A 19,245-nucleotide genomic window follows, 5' to 3' on the forward strand; every position below is an offset into this window, starting at 1 on the left:
AGGTGCTCGTTCCTCATCGCAGCTGCCTGAAATCATCTTTCACTCTCTGTGCTCTCTCAACAATTACAGTTCAGATGCATTATTTGGCATCTGTTACTTAATGCCTGGCCGGAAATTATCTTTCCATGTGTATATTTCTTATCTCCTTCTAAATTATAAGCACTTTGTGGGTTGGATGGATCTCAAACCTCCTCTGTGGCCTCAACATAATCCTCAACAGCGCTGAGCCCATAATACAAACTTAGAAGGTTTGTGGATTGACTGCAAATACCTAGAAGTTTCAGGTGAAGTCCATCTGTACAGAAAAGGTGGAAAGGGGACTGCCTTTCCATCGTTTGCTGTTTCCTCCACCTGAGATGTCCAGAAGCTAGCATTCCTGGGGAAACTCCCAGAACTGAGCGGTCTCTTCAAGGGAAGGGTTGACAGAAGTAGAAAGCAAACAAATTGAGAAAAGAAAGTGTAAGAAGAGGAAGTTCTTGACTGTGAGAATTGTTTGAGTGGGTTATGTTTTTATTCTGAACATCTCTTCATTTGATAAATAATCATCTGTGTATGGGCACTGTGCTAGCAATGAGGACACAATGGTGAGAAGATACAGGGGGTCTGTGCCTTCCTGACACTTGCAGTTTACTGTCTGAACATACTTTAGGTAGAATAGTGATCTGACTTTGGTTTAGTCACCTGGTGTCGGTTGTAATTACCCCCTAGATAGTTTTGCTTCACCTATAATTAGCTGGAGTCACTTGTGTATTTCGTTGGTTGATGAATGCCATAACCCCATAAAAACTCTGAGCGGTGCTCTTACACCACAGAATTAACTGTGACGCAGGTCAGAGCATGTCTTCGTGCAATGTACTTCAAACTAGTACATCTTTTACCTAACAACTTAGAGAGCAGCAACTGTCCAACAGAATTGTAATGCAAACCACAGGTGTCTCCCTATCTCTCCTCCTCCATGCCTCCTTTCTCCAGCCCCTGTTCCCTCTCAAGTTCTCTTCCCCATAATAACACTGGGAGGTGGACTCTACTACCACCCACATTTTAGAATCAAGGACACAGAGGCTCAGATTTGGGTGATCTGCCACTTCTAGGTGTTTGCAGTCAATCCACAAACTTTCTAAGTTTCCATTACGGACTCAGTGCTGTTGAAGATTATGTTGAGGCTGCAGAGGAAGTTTGAGATCCATCCAACCCACAAAGTGCTTATAATTTAGAAGGAGCTAAGAAATGTACACATGGAAAGATAAGATGTACTTTAAAGTTTTCTAGGGGCACATGGATGGCTCAGTCAGTCAAGTGTCTGACGTCGGCTCAGGTCATGATCTCGCAGTTTGTGAGTTCGAGCCCCACATCAGGCTCTGTGCTGACAGCTCAGAGCCTAAAACCTGCTTCTGATTCTGTCTCCCCCTCTCTCTGCCCCTCCCCTGCTCACACCTCTGTCTCTCTCTTTCTCTCAAAAGTAAATAAACCTTAAAACATTTTTTTAAATGTTTTCTAGTGGCCACACTACAAAAAAAGTAAAAAGAAACACACAAAATTAATGTTAATAACATATTTGAAATATTATCATTTCAACATAAAATCAATATTTAAAAATTATTGAGATTTTATATATTCTGCAGTTGTGGTTAGTTTTGTGTTACAAACGGTGTGTGTTACATCTTTGAAATCCTTACAGCACATCTCACTTTGGACTAGTCGTATTTTCAGTGTTCAGTAGCTGTGGGTGGCTGGTGGTTGCCATCCTGGACAAGACAGCTTGGAGTCCACAGTCTTAAGTGGTGTCCCTGGTCCCAAGCAGAGGTATAATAACTTCAGGAGAGTTGCCTGATCATGGCATCTGGCTTCAGAACACAGCCAGGCTTCTAAGGGAGTGACTGCCAGGTGTTAGAACTTCGATTCCAGTGTGTAGTGCAAGCTTCAGTGTGAGAAATGGACTTCATCCTGGACTTTGCAGAATACCGACAAGTGGCTTTATCCTTTTTGGAGAATAGATCAAAGCAAGTGACAATCCAAAAATTGAGAGCTGAATCTGGGCATGAATGTCAGATCATGTTAGATGCCACGGGTAACTTTAAAATATTTAGTAGGCCATAGGTTTCCTGGGTACCAATTTATCTATAGAAAAATTAATATAGTTTTTATACTTTTAACTCCAAAGTAAATTTTTTACTTATCCCAATTCTATACCTGCTGCCCAAAGAGAAGTCAAAAGAAAACACAGGATGGTTCCCCTGAGCTCCAGTTCCTAAATGGCTGGGGGAAACGATCATTCTGAGTATCCCTTGCAGCCCCTTCAGTGGGGCTGTGTTCCTGTCTCCACACAAGGTGCCCTGGGGATTGCAGGCCTCCAGCCTCACCCCTGGCTTTCGCAGGAGGCCTGCACTTTGCTAAATTAAGCCCGGCCAGGCCTATTTGTGAACAGAGAGGCTCCAGCCAAGTGAGAGAGATTCATCCTGCTAAGGAATGTGCTGGGAGGGGGAGAGAATCACTGAGATCATTGGTATTTATGTGTATATTTTCTCATTTGCGCGCTCAGTTGGACAAGATCAACAGGCTTCTGGGACCCCACCAAGATTTTTACGGGGTGGCTGAGAAGGGTTTAGGTTACAGATCAGTGTGAACACCAAGGCAGTGTGTATATTGGGACCTCTGAGCTCAGAGTCTAAATAAAACAAGCCTGAGACACCTCTCATATTTTCCCCCATATTTTTAATAGACTTTATCATTTGGTGCAGTTTTAGGTGCACAGCAAAAATAAGTAGAAGGTACAGTGATTTCTCATGTATGCCCCGCCCCCCACCAGCTCACTCACCATCAAAATCCAGACACTTCATTTTCATCTGTCTTTTCTTGGGTTCCTAAACTCAGGGTTGGCCAAAAAGAACTCTCTCTCCTTCCTGTGTTTTAGGTGCCTTACCACCTTTGGGGAAACTAATGTTTATTGAACACCTTTATGATGTCAGATATTTTGGGGTGCCTGGGTGGCTCAGTCCATTAAACACCTTACTTTGGCTCAGGTCATGATCTCATGGTTGGTGGCAACAAGCCTCACATCGGGCTCTGCACTGGCAGTGCAGAGCCTGCTTGGGATTCTCTCTCTCTCTCCCTCTCTCTTTGTGCCTCCCCCATGCATGTATGTTCACTCTCTCTCAAAATAAATATTTTAAAAAATGCAATCTTAAAACAACAACAACAACAACAACAGAGGAGACCTAGCACTGGATAGCTAAATGGAAATGCATGCAGGTGGAGGTATAAACAGCAGCAGATACACAAATCCTGTAACTCCTAGCTTTAGCCTCCCAGGAAACATTCTTGGAGCTGAGTCTAACTTGGGTTGCTCTTCTTCCCAGCTCCCTCATTCTAATCTTTCAGGAAGGAGGGCTATAAATCTGAAACTACAGAGCTGCCAAGGGAAAATAAAGGACTTGGTACTTAGGGTAGTGGTATGGTACAATGTGATGTATGTAGAGGCCACTTTTAGGCAAACAGAATTGAGAAGTGGAATGCAGAAAGGGCCCACAGTGACCACCTGGCTGAATGCAGGCAGGCCTATCAGGTGACCCACCTCCAAATATCCATAGGCCCTAACTGACCAGTGGGCTACTTACAACCAGGTACAGCTACCAAAAAAGGGAGCATTCCATACATCGCCAGAGTTCATCTTCCCCTTTTATTTTTGAGACAGAGAGAGAGAGAGAGAGAACGCAAGTGGTAGAGGGGTAGGGGGAGGGAGAGAAAGAGAGAGAGAGAGTGAATGAATGAATGAATGAATGAATCCCAAGCATGGAGCCGACGTGGAGCCTGACATGGGGTTCCATCCCACAACCATGAGATCGTGACCTGAGCCAAAATCAAGAGTTGGATGCTTAACTGACTGAGTCACCCAGGCATCCCTAAGAATTCACATTTAAGTAATCTCTGCCCCCAACGTGGGGCTCAACTCACAAACCTGAGATCAAGAGTTGCATGCTCCAACTGAGCCAGCCACTTGCCCCTAGGTCTCCTCCATTTATTACACTCTATTATAATCATTTGGTTAATTGCCACCATAGGCTATAAATTCCCTGAGGACCGTGATCGCCTCTGCCTTGCTCTTTCTAGTGCCTATTAGAGTACCTTGCCCATCCAAAGTAGATACTCAGTAAATATTAGATGAAAATACAAATAAACAAAGCTTACAATCAGCTACCCTGTCCTCTGCCCAATGACCACCCTTTCTGTCTCTGTCTCTCTGTCTCTTTTTCTCTTCCCGTGCCCTAACACATGAGCCCTGGCTGTGTCTATCCAAATATCTGATCACCTGAGAATCCATCCATGGCCTAAGTGCCTACTCAGATATGGATGTCTGTGTTTGTCTAACCAAGGTAAACTGGTCCAGGAAGGAAATGGTGTTGTTTTCACACCTCTGCTACAGACTGACATGGGTAGGGCTTCAGTGACCTGAATAGTGGAGTTTGTATTTGGATGCAGATCCTTGTATTTTGTACTGTATAAACTGAAACTTTTCCACTTGGTTTTTTCCATCTCTTTGGAGGACTGGACACTAAGGCAGTGTCTGGCAGAAGAGTGCCCTGGCCTTGTAGTCTTCTGGTTACTGAGGCTAGGACACTGCCTTACTGTCCTTTCCCTGACAATGAAGGACACTTGTCACATGTTGGGGCCACCTGTGTGTCTAATTTGGGGCTTAACTGTGCTAGTGGATGACAGTGAACCTGGAATCTGTAGAAAGGCAGGGACTGCACTCTGGATAAAGTCTTTCCTCTGCCCTGGGGTCTGAGGACTTTACTGTTTGCATTTGAACACTTTCTGGCTAGGTGTCTCACATCAGCTAAGGCGGGGGATGCAGGCTATATTACAATTCTTACGGGAGACAGGGAGAGTCTCTTTGTATAAAAACAGAAAGCTTTAGGGGTGACTAGTCAAAGACCACACAGTTACTTAATGACAGAACCAAATACTTAGACCCACTAGAGTTCAATTTTTGCTTTAAAACTGGGTGAATGGAAAGAAACTTCATCCATAAAAGAACTCACTTGGAAGCTACTAAAATGTGTTTCTAGGGATTGAGTAGGGACCAGCCATTTGTCCCTTGGTCAGAACACACAGAACCCTTATGAAAATACTCAGTAGTGGGGCGCCTGGGTGGCTCCGTCAGTTGAGCATCCGACTTCAGCTCAGGTCATTATCTCACAGTTTGTGGGTTTGAGCCCCGCATCACATCAGGCTCTCTGCTGTCAGCACAGACCCTGCTTCAGATCCCCTGTCTCCCTCTCTCTCTGCTCCTCCCCCATTCACACTCTCCGTCTCCCTCTCTCAAAAAATAAACATTAAAAAAATTTTAGAAAATACTCAATACTTCACCCTGTTTTATAGATCTATGGCTTTGCCCCAGTGGTTTCAGTGAGGTCCAGAAAAGAAATTTAACTCTGCATGCAGAAAAAAATATTTATGAACTACACTTTCCCTGGAAGGGGTATGATTCAAAAAAGAGAAGCTTTTTTTTTTTTTTTGGTTGTTTTTTTTTTTTTTTTTTTGAGACAGAGAGAGACAGAGCATGAACGGGGGAGGGGCAGAGAGAGAGGGAGACACAGAATCGGAAGCAGGCTCCAGGCTCTGAGCCATCAGCCCAGAGCCCGGCGCAGGGCTCAAACCCACAGACCACGAGATCGTGACCTGAGCTGTAGTCGGACGCTTAACCAACTGAGCCACCCAGGCGCCCCCAAAAAGAGAAGCTTTTAAAATAAAACTCACCCACTGAGAGTTAGTTTTCACTTTGAATAATCACAAATTATAAGAGGGTCTGCTCACAAGGTTTTGAGACTCTTCCTCCGGCTAATCTATTTCTTCTTGAATTCTTTTAGTTTATAGAATTGCTTTGAAGTGAGACCTGGCCATATTTACTTTTGTCTCAAAGACTCTTATATGGAAGAGCAGTCTCCTCTCTGGCTTGTAACCTGCTGTCTTGCAAAGGTGCGATACCCATTTCCTTCACGTGCCAACCCCAGCTCACCTCTTACTACACTGAGACCTTCTAGAGGTCAAGAACTGCAATGGGAAGAACTTTGGTTCCAGCAACTTTTAATCTTCGGGATGTACTTTACTTGCTGATTTTATCAACAAATGTATGCTAGTGTGCAGCCCAGCTTCTTTCTTTCTTTCAGTGTCCGCTTTTACCCCAGCAGCAAACTGTGATAGATACAAAATAAGATATAATCTGTCCTCAAGGTGCTTGAAGATTAATTGAAACACCCACATGCTTGCATGAAGTTAAATACAGAAACAAAAATGTGAGGTAGGAGCTCAAGACTGGTGATAAACCGTTTATCCCCAAAACAGATAGTTGAGCTACTGAGAGCATAGTACTTTTCTAGACATCAAAATTGAGAGGGGGAGCTGGACATTTTAAATAACTCATCAGGGCAGAGTGAAGTGACTGCTATGCTGGAGACAGGCTTCAGATGACCATGCATCCCAATGTACAGGATAGTCCCAGTGTTGCCTGTTGTCCTGGTATAAATATAATATTTTCACCTTGAAAAGAGTCCCAGTATGGGTGTTAAATTATAGTCCTCTTAGTTATAAACAAGTGTAGTGGGAGTGAAGAGAAAGGAACTCTTTGTTCTGATTGGGGGGTTGGAGACAACCTCCTAGAGGAGGGAATGCTAGAGTCTAACAGTAGTGAAGAACAGGTTTGCAAAGAGGGAAGAAGCCATCACAGGCTGAGAGCAGCTCTGGTAGAGACTTGATGACTCCCAAGGACACACACGGGAGTGATTTCTCAATCAGTAGAAGATCTTGGTTTAGAGGAGAGGAGAGTGGTACCACCAGAGGCTGGAAGGAGCCTTGGAGACTATCTTGCCATAGGCTACCATCACTCAGAGTTCTGGTTATCAGAAAAAATGGCTGCTGGAGGGGCGCCTGGGTGGCTCAGTCGGTTGAGCGTCCGACTTCAGCTCAGGTCATGATCTCGCGGTCCGTGAGTTCGAGCCCCGCGTCGGGCTCTGGGCTGATGGCTCAGAGCCTGGAGCCTGCTTCCGATTCTGTGTCTCCCTCTCTCTCTGCCCCTCCCTCGTTCATGCTCTGTCTCTCTCTGTCTCAAAAAAAAAAAAAAAAATTAAAAAAAAATTTTTTTTTAAATGGCTGCTGGAGAACCACTGATGGCATCCTGGTCCTGTGTTGGACCAAAAGGGTACAGTCCAAGCTGGGTGAGGTGAGTGGCAGAGAGGGAGGAAGAGAGTGAGTGAGGCAATGTTGGGGTTGAAGAGACTGGAAATGGTAAGAGGTGAAGTGAGAGAACCGTGAATTAGTTTGAATTCGTCCAGTCTACCAGTTAAGGAAGGTGCGGATTCCTCTCCAATAGAGTCTTGTTTGTAATTTATTTCTACATTTCTTCCTTCCTCCCTATGACCCCATATCCATTTGTATTCTGAGACTCTCAAGTTTAAGAGGCACTTAGAGGGAGGTTTATTTTCTTTATCACTCAATCTTGGGAAATAGGGCACCAATGTTCTATATAAGTATGGTGGCTAAAAGGAGCTGCCATAGGGAGCCAAATGCTTTTTTGTTTTATTTTATTTTTTAACTTTTTAAATTTAATTATTTTTATTGAAGTACAATTAACATTCACTGTTATATTAGTTTCAGGTGTATAACATTGATTCAGCAATTCTGTACATTAGTCAGTGCTCAGCATGGTAAGTGTAGTTAGCACCTGTCATTGAACAACATTATTACAATATTATTGACTGTATTCTCCATGTTGTGCTTTTCATCTCTGTGACTTATTTTATAACCGGAAGTTAACCCCCTTGATCTATGTCACCTGGGAGCCAAATGTTCTTTGTTATTAGTGATCTTAGTAATGCCAGAAATCAAAAATCAAAAAACAAACAAACAAAATGAACATTTTACCTTTTCATTTTGAAAATGCCCCTTTTGACATTTTATTATAAAAATTTTTGAACATATAAAAAGATGAAGAGAACCTCTTATGTACCTGTCCCATGTCCTGGGGACCCGTGTCCTGCCACCCAGCTTCAACAGGTACCAACAGTCTGCTGTCTCTGTCCTCCCCTCCTTACAGCAGCTCTGGGACATCCTAGAAATGTGTCTGGAACGACATTAGAATATACCTCGAACACATAAGGGCTTTGTTTTTAAACATAACGGCAACACTATTATTATTGTACACAAAAAGCTTAAAAGTAATTCCTTAATGTCATCTAATACTTGGTCCGTGGTCAATTTTCCCTTTCAAATGTCCATTTTAAGAGCTTAATTTGTATCTCTGAGTCTCGGTGTAGTGCACAGGAGTAGTATGTTTGGCCCTTTTGTGGGGAGGGCAGAGGAAGAAGAAGAGGCTGGAATCCTAAGCTGGATTCAGAATTCTTTCTCTTCTTTATGCCTCAGTTTTAGTAACCTTTTGTCTCCAATGGGCTAACAATATACCTCTTAGAGAATGTTCTGTTTAGAGCAGAGAAAATCTTTTAAAGGTTTCAGATAAAAAGTGGGTTTTCTTGCACAAGTACACAGCATTATCCTGTCACCTTTTTATTCATCCAGCAAACATTGTCATTCCACTTCTCCCTGGAGTGCATTTGTCCCTGGTTCATTTGCAGTCTGTTGGTTTGCGTATTCAATGTGTTTACTATGCGTCCAAGTGCAAAGACCTGGGAGGACTTCAGGTTCATCACAACTGCTAGTTTTGTGAGTCAGGCACTGTGCTGGGTACTTTACATAGGTTATCTCATTTATCCCTCACTATGACCCACAAGATAATTTTTCTCACCCCATTTTATCACTGAGGAAATTAGGTTCTAAGAGGCAAAGGAACTTACACAGAAAAGGTCACCCAGCTAATAAGTGGCAAAAAGGCATTTCTGCCTTTCTAGGTCTGCCTGCCCTGAAGCCCATATCCCACCATCACAAAGCTGCAAGGCAAAAGCTAACAAAGAGCACACCTGGCTAGTTCCAAGGCACCATCGTTTTCTCTGTCCCTACGGTAGAGAAATAAGACATGTAGATTTACAAAGCGTTTTACAGTGTGCAACTGTTAAAATACAAAGAGAATGATGTGAAAAACCAGAGGCGTAAGAAATGACTTTTGGGGCCCCCAGGTGGCTCAGTCAGTTAAGCATCCAACACTTGATTTCGGCTCAGGTCATGATCCCAGGGTTGGGAGATTGAGTCCTGGGTGGGGCTCTGCACCGACAGTGTGGAGCCTGCTTGGCATCCTGTCTCTCCCTTTCTCTCTGTTCCTCTCCCTCACTCTCACACACACTCTCTCTTTCTCTCAAAATAAATAAATTTAAAAAAATAAAGAAATGACTTCTAATGGGGGGTAAAGTAAGGCTTTACAAGGGAGATGGCATTTAAGGATGAAGCTGAAAGAGGGACAGTGACAAGGCAATGAGAACGCATAGGACATGCTCGAGAGATCCAGTCAGGCTGGTGGAGTGTGATAGGAGAAGATGAATAGGTAGGTTAAGGTCAGATTTTGAGTGGATTCCGTTATCAGGCTCAGTAAAATTTAATTGCTGTGTGGTTACAAACCATTAAAAGTTTTTTTAGTAAAGGGAGTAAACTAATGAGAAATATGCTTTAGGAAAAATTTAAATGGTGGAGAGGCTGAGGTTGGGGAGACCAGTAATGAGACTATTTGCTCTGATCCCAATGAGAAGGAAGGAATACCTCACAGGGTGGTAACCATGGAAAAGGGAGAGATTACAAAGAGATTTTGAAATACCCAGTGCTAATCTTTGTTAGAGAAGCTTGGAGATCGTGTAGTTTTGCTTTGTAATTTAGATATAGTAATGATGTTTCTATATGCTAGATACTGTTCTAAGTGCATGTGCAATAAGCTATTTGCAATGGTTATCCTTTAATTATAACTATTATAAATTTCTAGGACTTTTTGAAACATTTTTATAACAATTTAATAGAGATAAAATTCACATACCATTACAACTCACCTATTTAAAGTGTATACAATTCAATTACACATCCATGTTTCTATACTATTCAGAGTTGTGCAAATATCATAGCAATGAATTTTAGAATATTTTCATCACTCAAGAAAAAACTGCAATTCATTAACCATCACTCCCCAATGCCCCTGTCTCCCCTTTCCCCTTCCTCCCTTCCCCCCAGTCTACCACCCTCCACCAGTCTTCTTTATTTCTCTGTGGTTTGCCTTTTCTGGGCATTTCATATAAACAGAGTTATGTTCTTTGTGACTGACTTCTTTCACTTAGCATATTGTTTTCAGGGTTCATCCACGTTGTAGCATGCACCATTCCTTTTTATGGCCAAATAACATTCTACTGTATGGGTATACCACATTTTGTTTATCTATTCATCAATTGATGGAAATTTTTTAATTATTCTAGAATTTTGCTCTATCAAATATTTATGTTTGAAATAAGTCAGCTACTGAGTGGCACTTGTACATTTGGATTATATAGCAGTTTCTATCTTACTATCATATTTCCTCATCTACAGTGACCTTCACCCTTCTATATGTTACTCACCCATGAAGTTTCCCTGGGTTAGGCCGTATCTGAACTTCCTCATCACTGGTCACCTTTAGTATCTTAGTATTTTTAGAAAATACCTTTATTTATTTGCTTATTTATTTTTATAAATTTCAGTTAGCCAACATACAGTACAATATTGGTTTTAGGAATGGAATTCAGTAATTTCAGCACTTACATACAACATTCAGTGCTTTCTTTTTTTTTTTTTTAATATTTATTTATTTTTGAGACACACAGAGTGCGAACAGGGTAGGGCAGAAAGAAAGGGAGACACAGAATCCAAAGCAGGCTCCAGGCTCTGAGCTGTCAGCACAGAGCCCGACGTGGGACTCGAACTCATGAACCATGAGATCATGACCTGAGTCAAAGTCAGAGGCTCAGCCAACTGAGCCACTCAGGCACCCCATCAGTGCCCTCTTTAATAACCATCACCCATCTAGCCCATCTCCCACCCACCTCCCTAGCAAATACCTTTAGAATTTTTTTTTTTAATTTTTTTTAATGTTTATTTTTGAGACAGAGAGAAACAGAGCATGAACGGGGGAGGGTCAGAGAGAGGGGGAGACACAGAATCCGAAGCAGGCTCCAGGCTCCGAGCTGTCAGCACAGAGCCCGACGCGGGGCTCGAACTCACGGACTATGAGATCATGACCTGAGCCGAAGTCGGACACTTAACCGACTGAGCCACCCTGGCGCCCCTACCTTTAGAATTTAAATTAATTAAATTAATATTAAAAGCTCTTCTCTCCTCAACTGGATTGCAGGCATACTAAGTATAAGAAATATATGTTGAACATCTTCATTATTCCCCAAGAGAACTTTAAAGTCCATTTCCACACTAAGAGTGTGCTAAGTGTGGAGGAGAAGGGTCTACAGGAGTCAGGGCAGATCCATTAACACTGCCTGGCTGTCACCCCACTTTTTCAATTTAAACTTCTCCCTTCCCCACTTCTAAAAGTGACTGGTGGAATACTGGTGGGAGATAGTGTACAAACTATTAACCTAGTTAATATATTTGGTAATAATGCTACTACTCTAACTCTGAAAGGATTGATAACATTTTACATTAAGATTTTTTTAAATTGGTCAGGCAAAAAACCATTTCTTATTTGTAAATAACATTTTAGAATTCACTTTGCTGTAGCTTCTATTGGGGCAAGAAGTTGAAAATCTTGTTTTTAGAAGGGATAGTCACTTTGGGGTTCTATGAGGAGTGGAACAATTTGTAGAGTTAAAATTAAAGCCTTGGAGAAGAGTCAGGTAACTGGTTACTGCTGGTTGCTTTTTACCCAGTTGTGTGTTGAACTTTGCAATAAACACCAGGGTGGAAATGACTTGAGAATCCTGTGTTTATCACTTGCTGTTAGGACTCTGGTCAAGTGATTTTTCCCGAAACAAAACAAGCTGCCTACACAGAGAAGTCTGATTAAACACTGTTAATCTATAAACTCATCATTAGCCCAATTCTCAAGCTGTAGGTAATATGGGTTTCATTATAATAAAAGTTTATTGTAGTTCTGTTTCTAATAATTTAATTTTAGCTTCATCACTGAAACTTTCCCTTGAATTAGATGGGGGAATACTCCTCTGGGGACATGTAAAAAAAAAATAAATAAATAAAAGAGGCTCTCTCTTCCACCAACCCCCCACCCCAGCCACCCCTTTCTTTCTTGAATACAAAAATTTCTTCAGTTACCTTGACAAAGAGCTGGCAAGATTTGGTGGTAAAATAAGCAGATGCAGTTAATTTGGGATCCACTCCAGCTGTACTTAGAATTTGACAATTTACATATGAATATTTACTAGTGGAGAATGGATAAATTTGATTTAGTACACAGGGATGTTTTCTGCAGAAAGAGGTTACAGAAGAGGGGTTGGACCGTCATAGTGCTGGAAATTGGCCTGCACTTGCATTTCCACATGGTCGATTTTGTGACACCCATGAAAGTGCTTTGATCCACTGGAATCACTGATCATAAGATTTAGGACCTAATTTGGTGGAGATGAAACTATTTTAGCAGTTCCTTATGAGCCTCATAAACTTCATTGTCGACTTGAGTAGACGTAATGCTGAAACCTAAAGAAGTAGTTCTGTTTTTTGTCTTTCCTCTTTATTCTTTTCTTCCTTTCCCTCCTTTTCCTTTCTCTTTTCTACTTATCTCAGAAGGGTAATGCTCACGCAAAGACTGTTCAGATTGGGTGTGGATTTGTGTGCAGGTGTCTGGGATATCCTACCTTTGGTGTAATAGTTTTCTTTCCTTTCCATGACATAACATTAGTTCAACATGTGGTTGGTTGAGAACTTCAGCTATCCTAGTCAGAGAGGGCAAATTTTGGTTTTTATGGTTAATAATAGCTAACATTTTCTGAATGCTTACTGCATGCCATGTATTGCACAGTGTACATTTTGTGCATTATTTCGCTTAATGTTCTTAACATCCTAATTAGTTGGGTGCCCTTATGATCTCCCCCAGCCGCCCTTGATAGATGAGGAGGTTGAGGCTTTTAGAGAGGGCATGTGACTTGCCAAGCCCTTGATAGATGAGGAGGTTGAGGCTTTTAGAGAGGGCATGTGACTTGCCAAGCCCTCATCACCTTCAAAGCCTGTGCTCTTAACCACTATACTTACTGCCTAATACATTAGGCACGTTCCCTAATTCTATAATTTACCACCTTCTACTAAATCAAGCAAAACTTGGTCGTACTTCCTGAACTGATCTGTGGCTAAAATGCTAGAGCAAAAATGGAGTGCTGGATTTGATTATTGTTTTTATCTTAGAGGAACTCTTTGAGTTTCAATTTCCTTATCTTTAAAATGAGGGGCCTGGAATCTTTGGCCAAATTAATTCAAGTATTGACTCCATTTTCTTATCTAGGATTTGGAAAAGATAGAGCCAACAGAATTTGCATCCTCCAGATTTTGTCTTTTTTCTTTTTCTTTTAATTCCAGTGTAGCTAACATTCCATTTTTTCCTTCCTTCAGATTTAAATACTTTTCCTGGTGGGGCTGAGGTCTCTTGACTGGCACTAGTTAGCTGGGGGACAAAGATAGTTGAGCAGCTGTGTGCAAGGCAGAGTTCTAGGTATTCTAAGTGCATTATGTACCTCATCCCATTGAATTTGCACAAAGTCCCCTGTGGAATAGACATTATTATCTTCATCAAAAAAGAAAGCAATCGCAGTATACCTGTGGGAAAACTGAGGTGCATCTGATGAAGTCCATCACATAGTATTGATAAAATTCTCCCTGCTTGGGGCGCCTGGGTGGCGCAGTCGGTTAAGCCTCCGACTTCAGCCAGGTCACGATCTCGCGGTCCGTGAGTTCGAGCCCCGCGTCAGGCTCCGGGCCGATGGCTCGGAGCCTGGAGCCTGTTTCCGATTCTGTGTCTCCCTCTCTCTCTGCCCCTCCCCCGTTCATGCTCTGTCTCTCTCTGTCCCAAAAATAAATAAAAAAACGTTGAAAAAAAATTTTTTTTTTAAAAATTCTCCCTGCTTAATACTATATATTCAGGGAAGGGACTAACTCATCTCTGTGTACTCTGCTCTAAGCCTTAATAAAATAAATCTCTGACTAGTATTTTTAGACCCCTCTTTAGGTTCCCCTACACACCTGCTCCTCTTTTACTGTTCCCTATTTTAGTTACTAGTGCGCATTATCACCCACGTGCTAGAAATCTCGGCATTGTCTCTGCTCCTTCCTGTCTCTCCCAAAGCAGGAAAGCCTCATGGATTCTGCCTTGGAAATGCCTTTTGAGTCTTTCTCCCTGTGCTTCTTTGGTGCCAGACAGTCCCTGTCTCTAATCTGAGCAGTTGCCTCCTGATTCATTCATCTTCTTTACATCTACTATAAACTCCTTCCTCAGGTAGACCCGATCATGGCAATATTTTGCCTAAAGTTCCCTGATGAGTTCTTGTTCTCTACTGACTACTGTTCAGTCTTCTTAGCATGGCTTTCACAAACTAGTTGCAAACTATTTTCTATACTCCTTTCCCACTCCTCATTAGACACCAGGCCACTGAAGCTGAACAATCCATGGACATTTCACCAAATCTCTGTTCGTACTTTACCTCTCTTGGGATGTTTTTATTTCCTTTTTCTGCCTGTCAAGTCACAATTTGTTGCTGTTTCACCTCAATAAAAATTAATTGTCCCCTTCATAGATTTACCATCAGATTCCCCTCTCAGCTTAAGCAAATGCAATTTATGGAAGTCCAATGTAACAATAAAGGCAGGGTGTTGTTTTCAAAAATGTTCACAACATAATTTCTTTTTTTTTTAAGTTTATTTATTTTTGAGAGAGACAGAATAAGTAGGGGAGGGGCAGAGAGAGAGAGAGAGAGAGAGAGAGGGAGAGAAAGAATCCCAAGCAGGCTCCATGCTGTCAGCACAGAGCCTGATGCAAGGCTTGAACTCACGAAACCGTGAGATCGTGACCTGAGCCAAAACCAAGAGTTGGATGCTTAACCACTGAGCCACCCAGGCACCCCACAACATGATTTCTTTAAAAATTAAATCCCCAGTTATATTTAAATATAATTCCACATATAGCAATTTGACATTTTTTATATAATAAAAAAATTATTATTATTTTTTTAAAGTAGACTCCACGCCCAACTTGGGGCTTGAACTCATGACCCTGAGGTTGCAAGCTGTGTGATCTACCAACTGAGCCAACCAGGTCCGCCAAGAAAAAATTATTTTAATATACATGCCGTTGTCCAGTGCTTTAGAGAACAAACAGGCTTGGGTGGTGTTCGTCATCCAGGGACAATAATGAATGGGTTGGGAGAACGGATGAGTAGCTCCAGGGAAATCTGAAGCTGTATAGTCCATTCTTGACGGGATACTGATCTATATGAATCTCCTTTATGTCAAGAGGCATGAAGAGAGCTGGGATAGAATGAGAAGCTGTGAACCAAGGCAGGACTCAAGTAGGAACCTGGTTCCAGGATAGAGGGTCTGTGGCAGTTAATGATGATTAATGCCTGTGTGCTTTTCAGAACATCGAGCTGAAGGTTGAAGTAGAGAGCCTGAAACGAGAACTCCAGGACAAGAAACAGCATCTAGATAAAACATGGTGAGTTGCAGTTTGAACCAATTGAGCTCTTGGTTCTTTTCAGAGTCTGATTTATTAATCTGAGAACAGTAGATTTGAAATCAAATTCCTTCACCTTAACTCTGGCATTTGAATGCTGTGTCCAGTTGAGGAACTGAAATAATATGTTTTCTTTCCCTTTGGCTCTCTGTTACTCAATCTGACAGGCCTTGCATAGATTGGAAATTCACCAGGCCTAAGATTATAAACTTCCTTTTCAATAATCTGCTAGTACCATCAAGGGCTGACATAGATTTGGGGGGAATGGGGCACTCTCACACACTGCTCGTGAAAGTTTGAATTGTGGCAACATATTTGGTATGTGGCACTGGCAATGAAGTGAAAAATACACATTTCCTTTGACCAGATAATCTCTGGAAGGAATCTATCCCTCATAAATAAAAGCATGAGAATGAAAGAATAAATGTAGAAGTATTTTTACTGCATTATTATTTATAAATGGCAAAAAAAACTAGAAACAGCTATCTATCGACAGGGCAATGGTTGAGGACATTTTGACATAACCATACTGTGGAATATTATGCAGTCATTTAAAAGAATGATTTAGTTCTGTATTCTTTTCTTGGTGGGAGTCCCTGATAGACTAAGCAAGGGGGAAAAGTACTGGGTGATGTTTATGGCATAGCCCTTTGTTAAAGGCAGTCTTTTCTGTGTCTACCTGTGTTTGCTTGATTATACACAGAAAAAAACTGGAGGGTTATATCCCAGACTCTTTAACATTACTTGTATCAAGGAAGTGAGATTAGAGTTTTTGATGGGGAGAGGTCTTGTTTTTTTTCTTTGTATACTTTTGTATTCTTTATATACTTTTGTATTGTCAAAATGGTTACTTTTATAATTTATAGTTTTTATAATTAAAAAACCCTTAGTTTTAAATGACAAATACTGTTAAAATTTCTATTCAAAATAATTTTTAGATTCCATCCTGGAATTAGTATACATTCAATCTGATCTGGCATTGTTTATCTTTACAGTACTGCTTGATATGTAGGATGACAGTCCAGCAAGATGAGAATACTCAAAACTAGACTCAATTATATACACGATGCTGGTATTACTAAAGACTTACTAAGGCATTAAGTAAGCTTAATAGACTTGGAAAACATACAATGATTGAGAAATAAGTTTTTATATTTGTGTAATGGTTTTTAAAAATGTTTTATGTCAGTTCAACTTTTAATTAGGTGGCATTATCCCTATTTTTAGAAACGAGAAAACTAAGGTACGTTAAAGTCTTCTCAATTGAGTGGCAGAGCCCACATCTTCTGGCCTCAAGTTCAAGGCCCATGTGACTTTACAACAGCTGTCGCTTATTAAATCAGGCAGTCCTTGCTGAGTTACTCAGAAAATGTATAACTTCCATTCTCAAGATATTGTAGTTAACTGTTGTTTATTGCGTTTGTCACAGAATATGAAGTCAAGGTAAAAATTGGTGATTCTTGAGGTCTGCATATTTACAGGTCTTGGGCTGTTTTCTTGAGTTGTGTCCCTTGTACAACCAAGACCCTCGACTTGCCCAAATCTGTATAATAAAATGGGAACTCAAGATAAATATAGCCTCTGGGGTGGTGCCGAGTAGTGTCCGTTATCAACCAAAGAATCCTATAATCCTTGGGAAAGTCCCCTTTGGTCTTCATAGACACAACCTTCTGAGCCAGATATTAAAGTACCCCTGGGCTTGGATGGAGCAGCTTTGATTTATCATGAACCTGTGAAGGCTCAATATTGTTCTCTGCCCTGAGAACAAGAAGATGGTCCATGGTTCTCAACAAATGGCTTAAAACAGGAATAAAACCAAACCGGAATTAAGATCATTCAGCACCTGATACTGCCTCCAAATTGTTAATCCTCAGATATCCAAGGACAGCTGTTGTTAGCTATAAATAAGCCGGTGACACCTTACCCCCTACATGCTAGCGCCTGGACATTCATTCCTGAGGACATCAGAGAAGCAAAACTGGGCCAGAACCCTGAGCTTCCACAGATTAAATGTCTGTTCTCTGCATGGGACCATGGGAAAACTAGATAGAACTCTGGATCGGCAGGCCAGATTTAGGATAGTCTGTGGGTTAATGACTGTAAAGGAGGAGAGCATTTCTATGGCTGCCCAAATGGATATTCTGTTCCAGCGACCTAAATGGTAGGAACACTTTAAATTCAAACAGCAAGAATGGCAGAGAATTAGCAAAGCACTCTGGGAGAACAGTCTAAATGGAAGAGACCAAGGACAGATGAACACGGATGTTGAATTCTGAACCATTTGATGACTGCCCACCTCCCAAATGAAAGATTCTCCTCTTGAAGCAATAGCAATAATGAAGCCTCTAGAAAGTCAAGTATATTCTGATTGACAAGCAACAAAAAATTAGAGTTCTGAAAGATTACCAGAAAAGTTGGAAAGAGCAATTCCACAAATAATTGCAGAGGGAAAAATGCTTCATTTCAGTGTGACTCTGAATTATCAAAACAACTTTTAATGGGTCCACTTGCTAAATTATATGACTAGCTCTGACTGGCTAATGCTCCTTGATTGTAGGGCTGATGTGGAGAATCTCAACAGCCATAATGAAGCTGAGCTCCGGCGCCAGTTTGAGGAGAGACAGCAGGAGACAGAGCATGTTTACGAGCTCCTGGAGAATAAGATCCAGCTTCTACAGGAGGTGAGCAGGAGTTCCGAAAGTCCATGCGCACGGGGCCTCTTTCACCTCTTGCCCTACTGCTCTGCCTCCTGGCATTCACCTTTTCTGTCCCTACTTTCCTTCCCAACTCATCAAGTGTCCACAGTCTAGGGCTCCTAACTTAGGTGGGGCTTTGTAAAAACCTCTCAGCTTTTCATTCTTTTTGCAGGAATCCAGGCTAGCAAAGGATGAAGCTGCGCGGATGGCAGCTCTGGTGGAAGCAGAGAAAGAGTGTAACCTGGAGCTCTCGGAGAAGCTGAAGGGAGTCACCAAGGACAGGGAAGATGTACCAACTGACCGGGTCAATCCTGACCAATACACTGAGGCCCTGGCCGAGCGGGACAAGTAGGTGCCTTTGATACTCTATTTGTCACTTGTCATTTACCTGTTCTCAAGGTTATAGGAGAATATACCAGCTGCACCGCTCCCTTTTAAGGTCTTAGAGTAGACCTTCATGATTTCCAAGACTTTATTGCCTCCACAACCAAAGGTTTTCTTTTTAGGGTTGAGTCTTCGATGGTATCCATTAACAGGACTCATTTCTATACCTTGTTAGTAGGTATAAGTAGAACAGTAGTCAAATGGTGGCAAACAAGAGACATGGATTCACTTCTTCACCCTTATTGAGCACCTGCCAGACACTGGCCTCACCACTAAGGTTACAGAGATGAACAACCCAGGTCTTCTCATCAAGAAACATGTTACATGATTTTCTCTCTCTTTCTTCCTTTCTTTTCCTTCCTTCCTTCCTTCCTTCCTTCCTTCCTTCCTTCCTTCCTTTCTTTCTTTTTCTTTCTGTCTTTCTGTCTGTCTATCTATCTATCTATCTATCTATCTATTTTGTTCTCGAGTTAACTAACATACATTGTAGTCTTGGCTTCAGGAGTACCACCCAGTGATTCATCACTT

The 19,245-nt window shown here is 41.6% G+C and overlaps 1 protein-coding gene across 1 annotated transcript in view; it reads left to right on the forward strand.

The window, feature by feature from the left end:
• LOC122240822 (myomegalin-like) overlaps positions 1-18,929 on the forward strand; it is a 113,610-nt gene extending 94,681 nt beyond the window's left edge. Inside the window, exons 5-7 of the mRNA XM_042993921.1 lie at positions 15,543-15,619; positions 18,195-18,318; positions 18,506-18,929. Of these exons, the coding sequence (XP_042849855.1) occupies positions 15,543-15,619; positions 18,195-18,318; positions 18,506-18,685 (381 nt within the window). The 3' untranslated portion in view covers positions 18,686-18,929. The remainder of the gene's footprint in view (positions 1-15,542; positions 15,620-18,194; positions 18,319-18,505) is intronic.
• The last annotated feature ends 316 nt before the right edge of the window (positions 18,930-19,245 follow it).

The sequence above is a fragment of the Panthera tigris genome, chromosome C1 (assembly GCF_018350195.1).
Source record: "Panthera tigris isolate Pti1 chromosome C1, P.tigris_Pti1_mat1.1, whole genome shotgun sequence".
Lineage (NCBI taxonomy): Eukaryota > Metazoa > Chordata > Mammalia > Carnivora > Felidae > Panthera > Panthera tigris.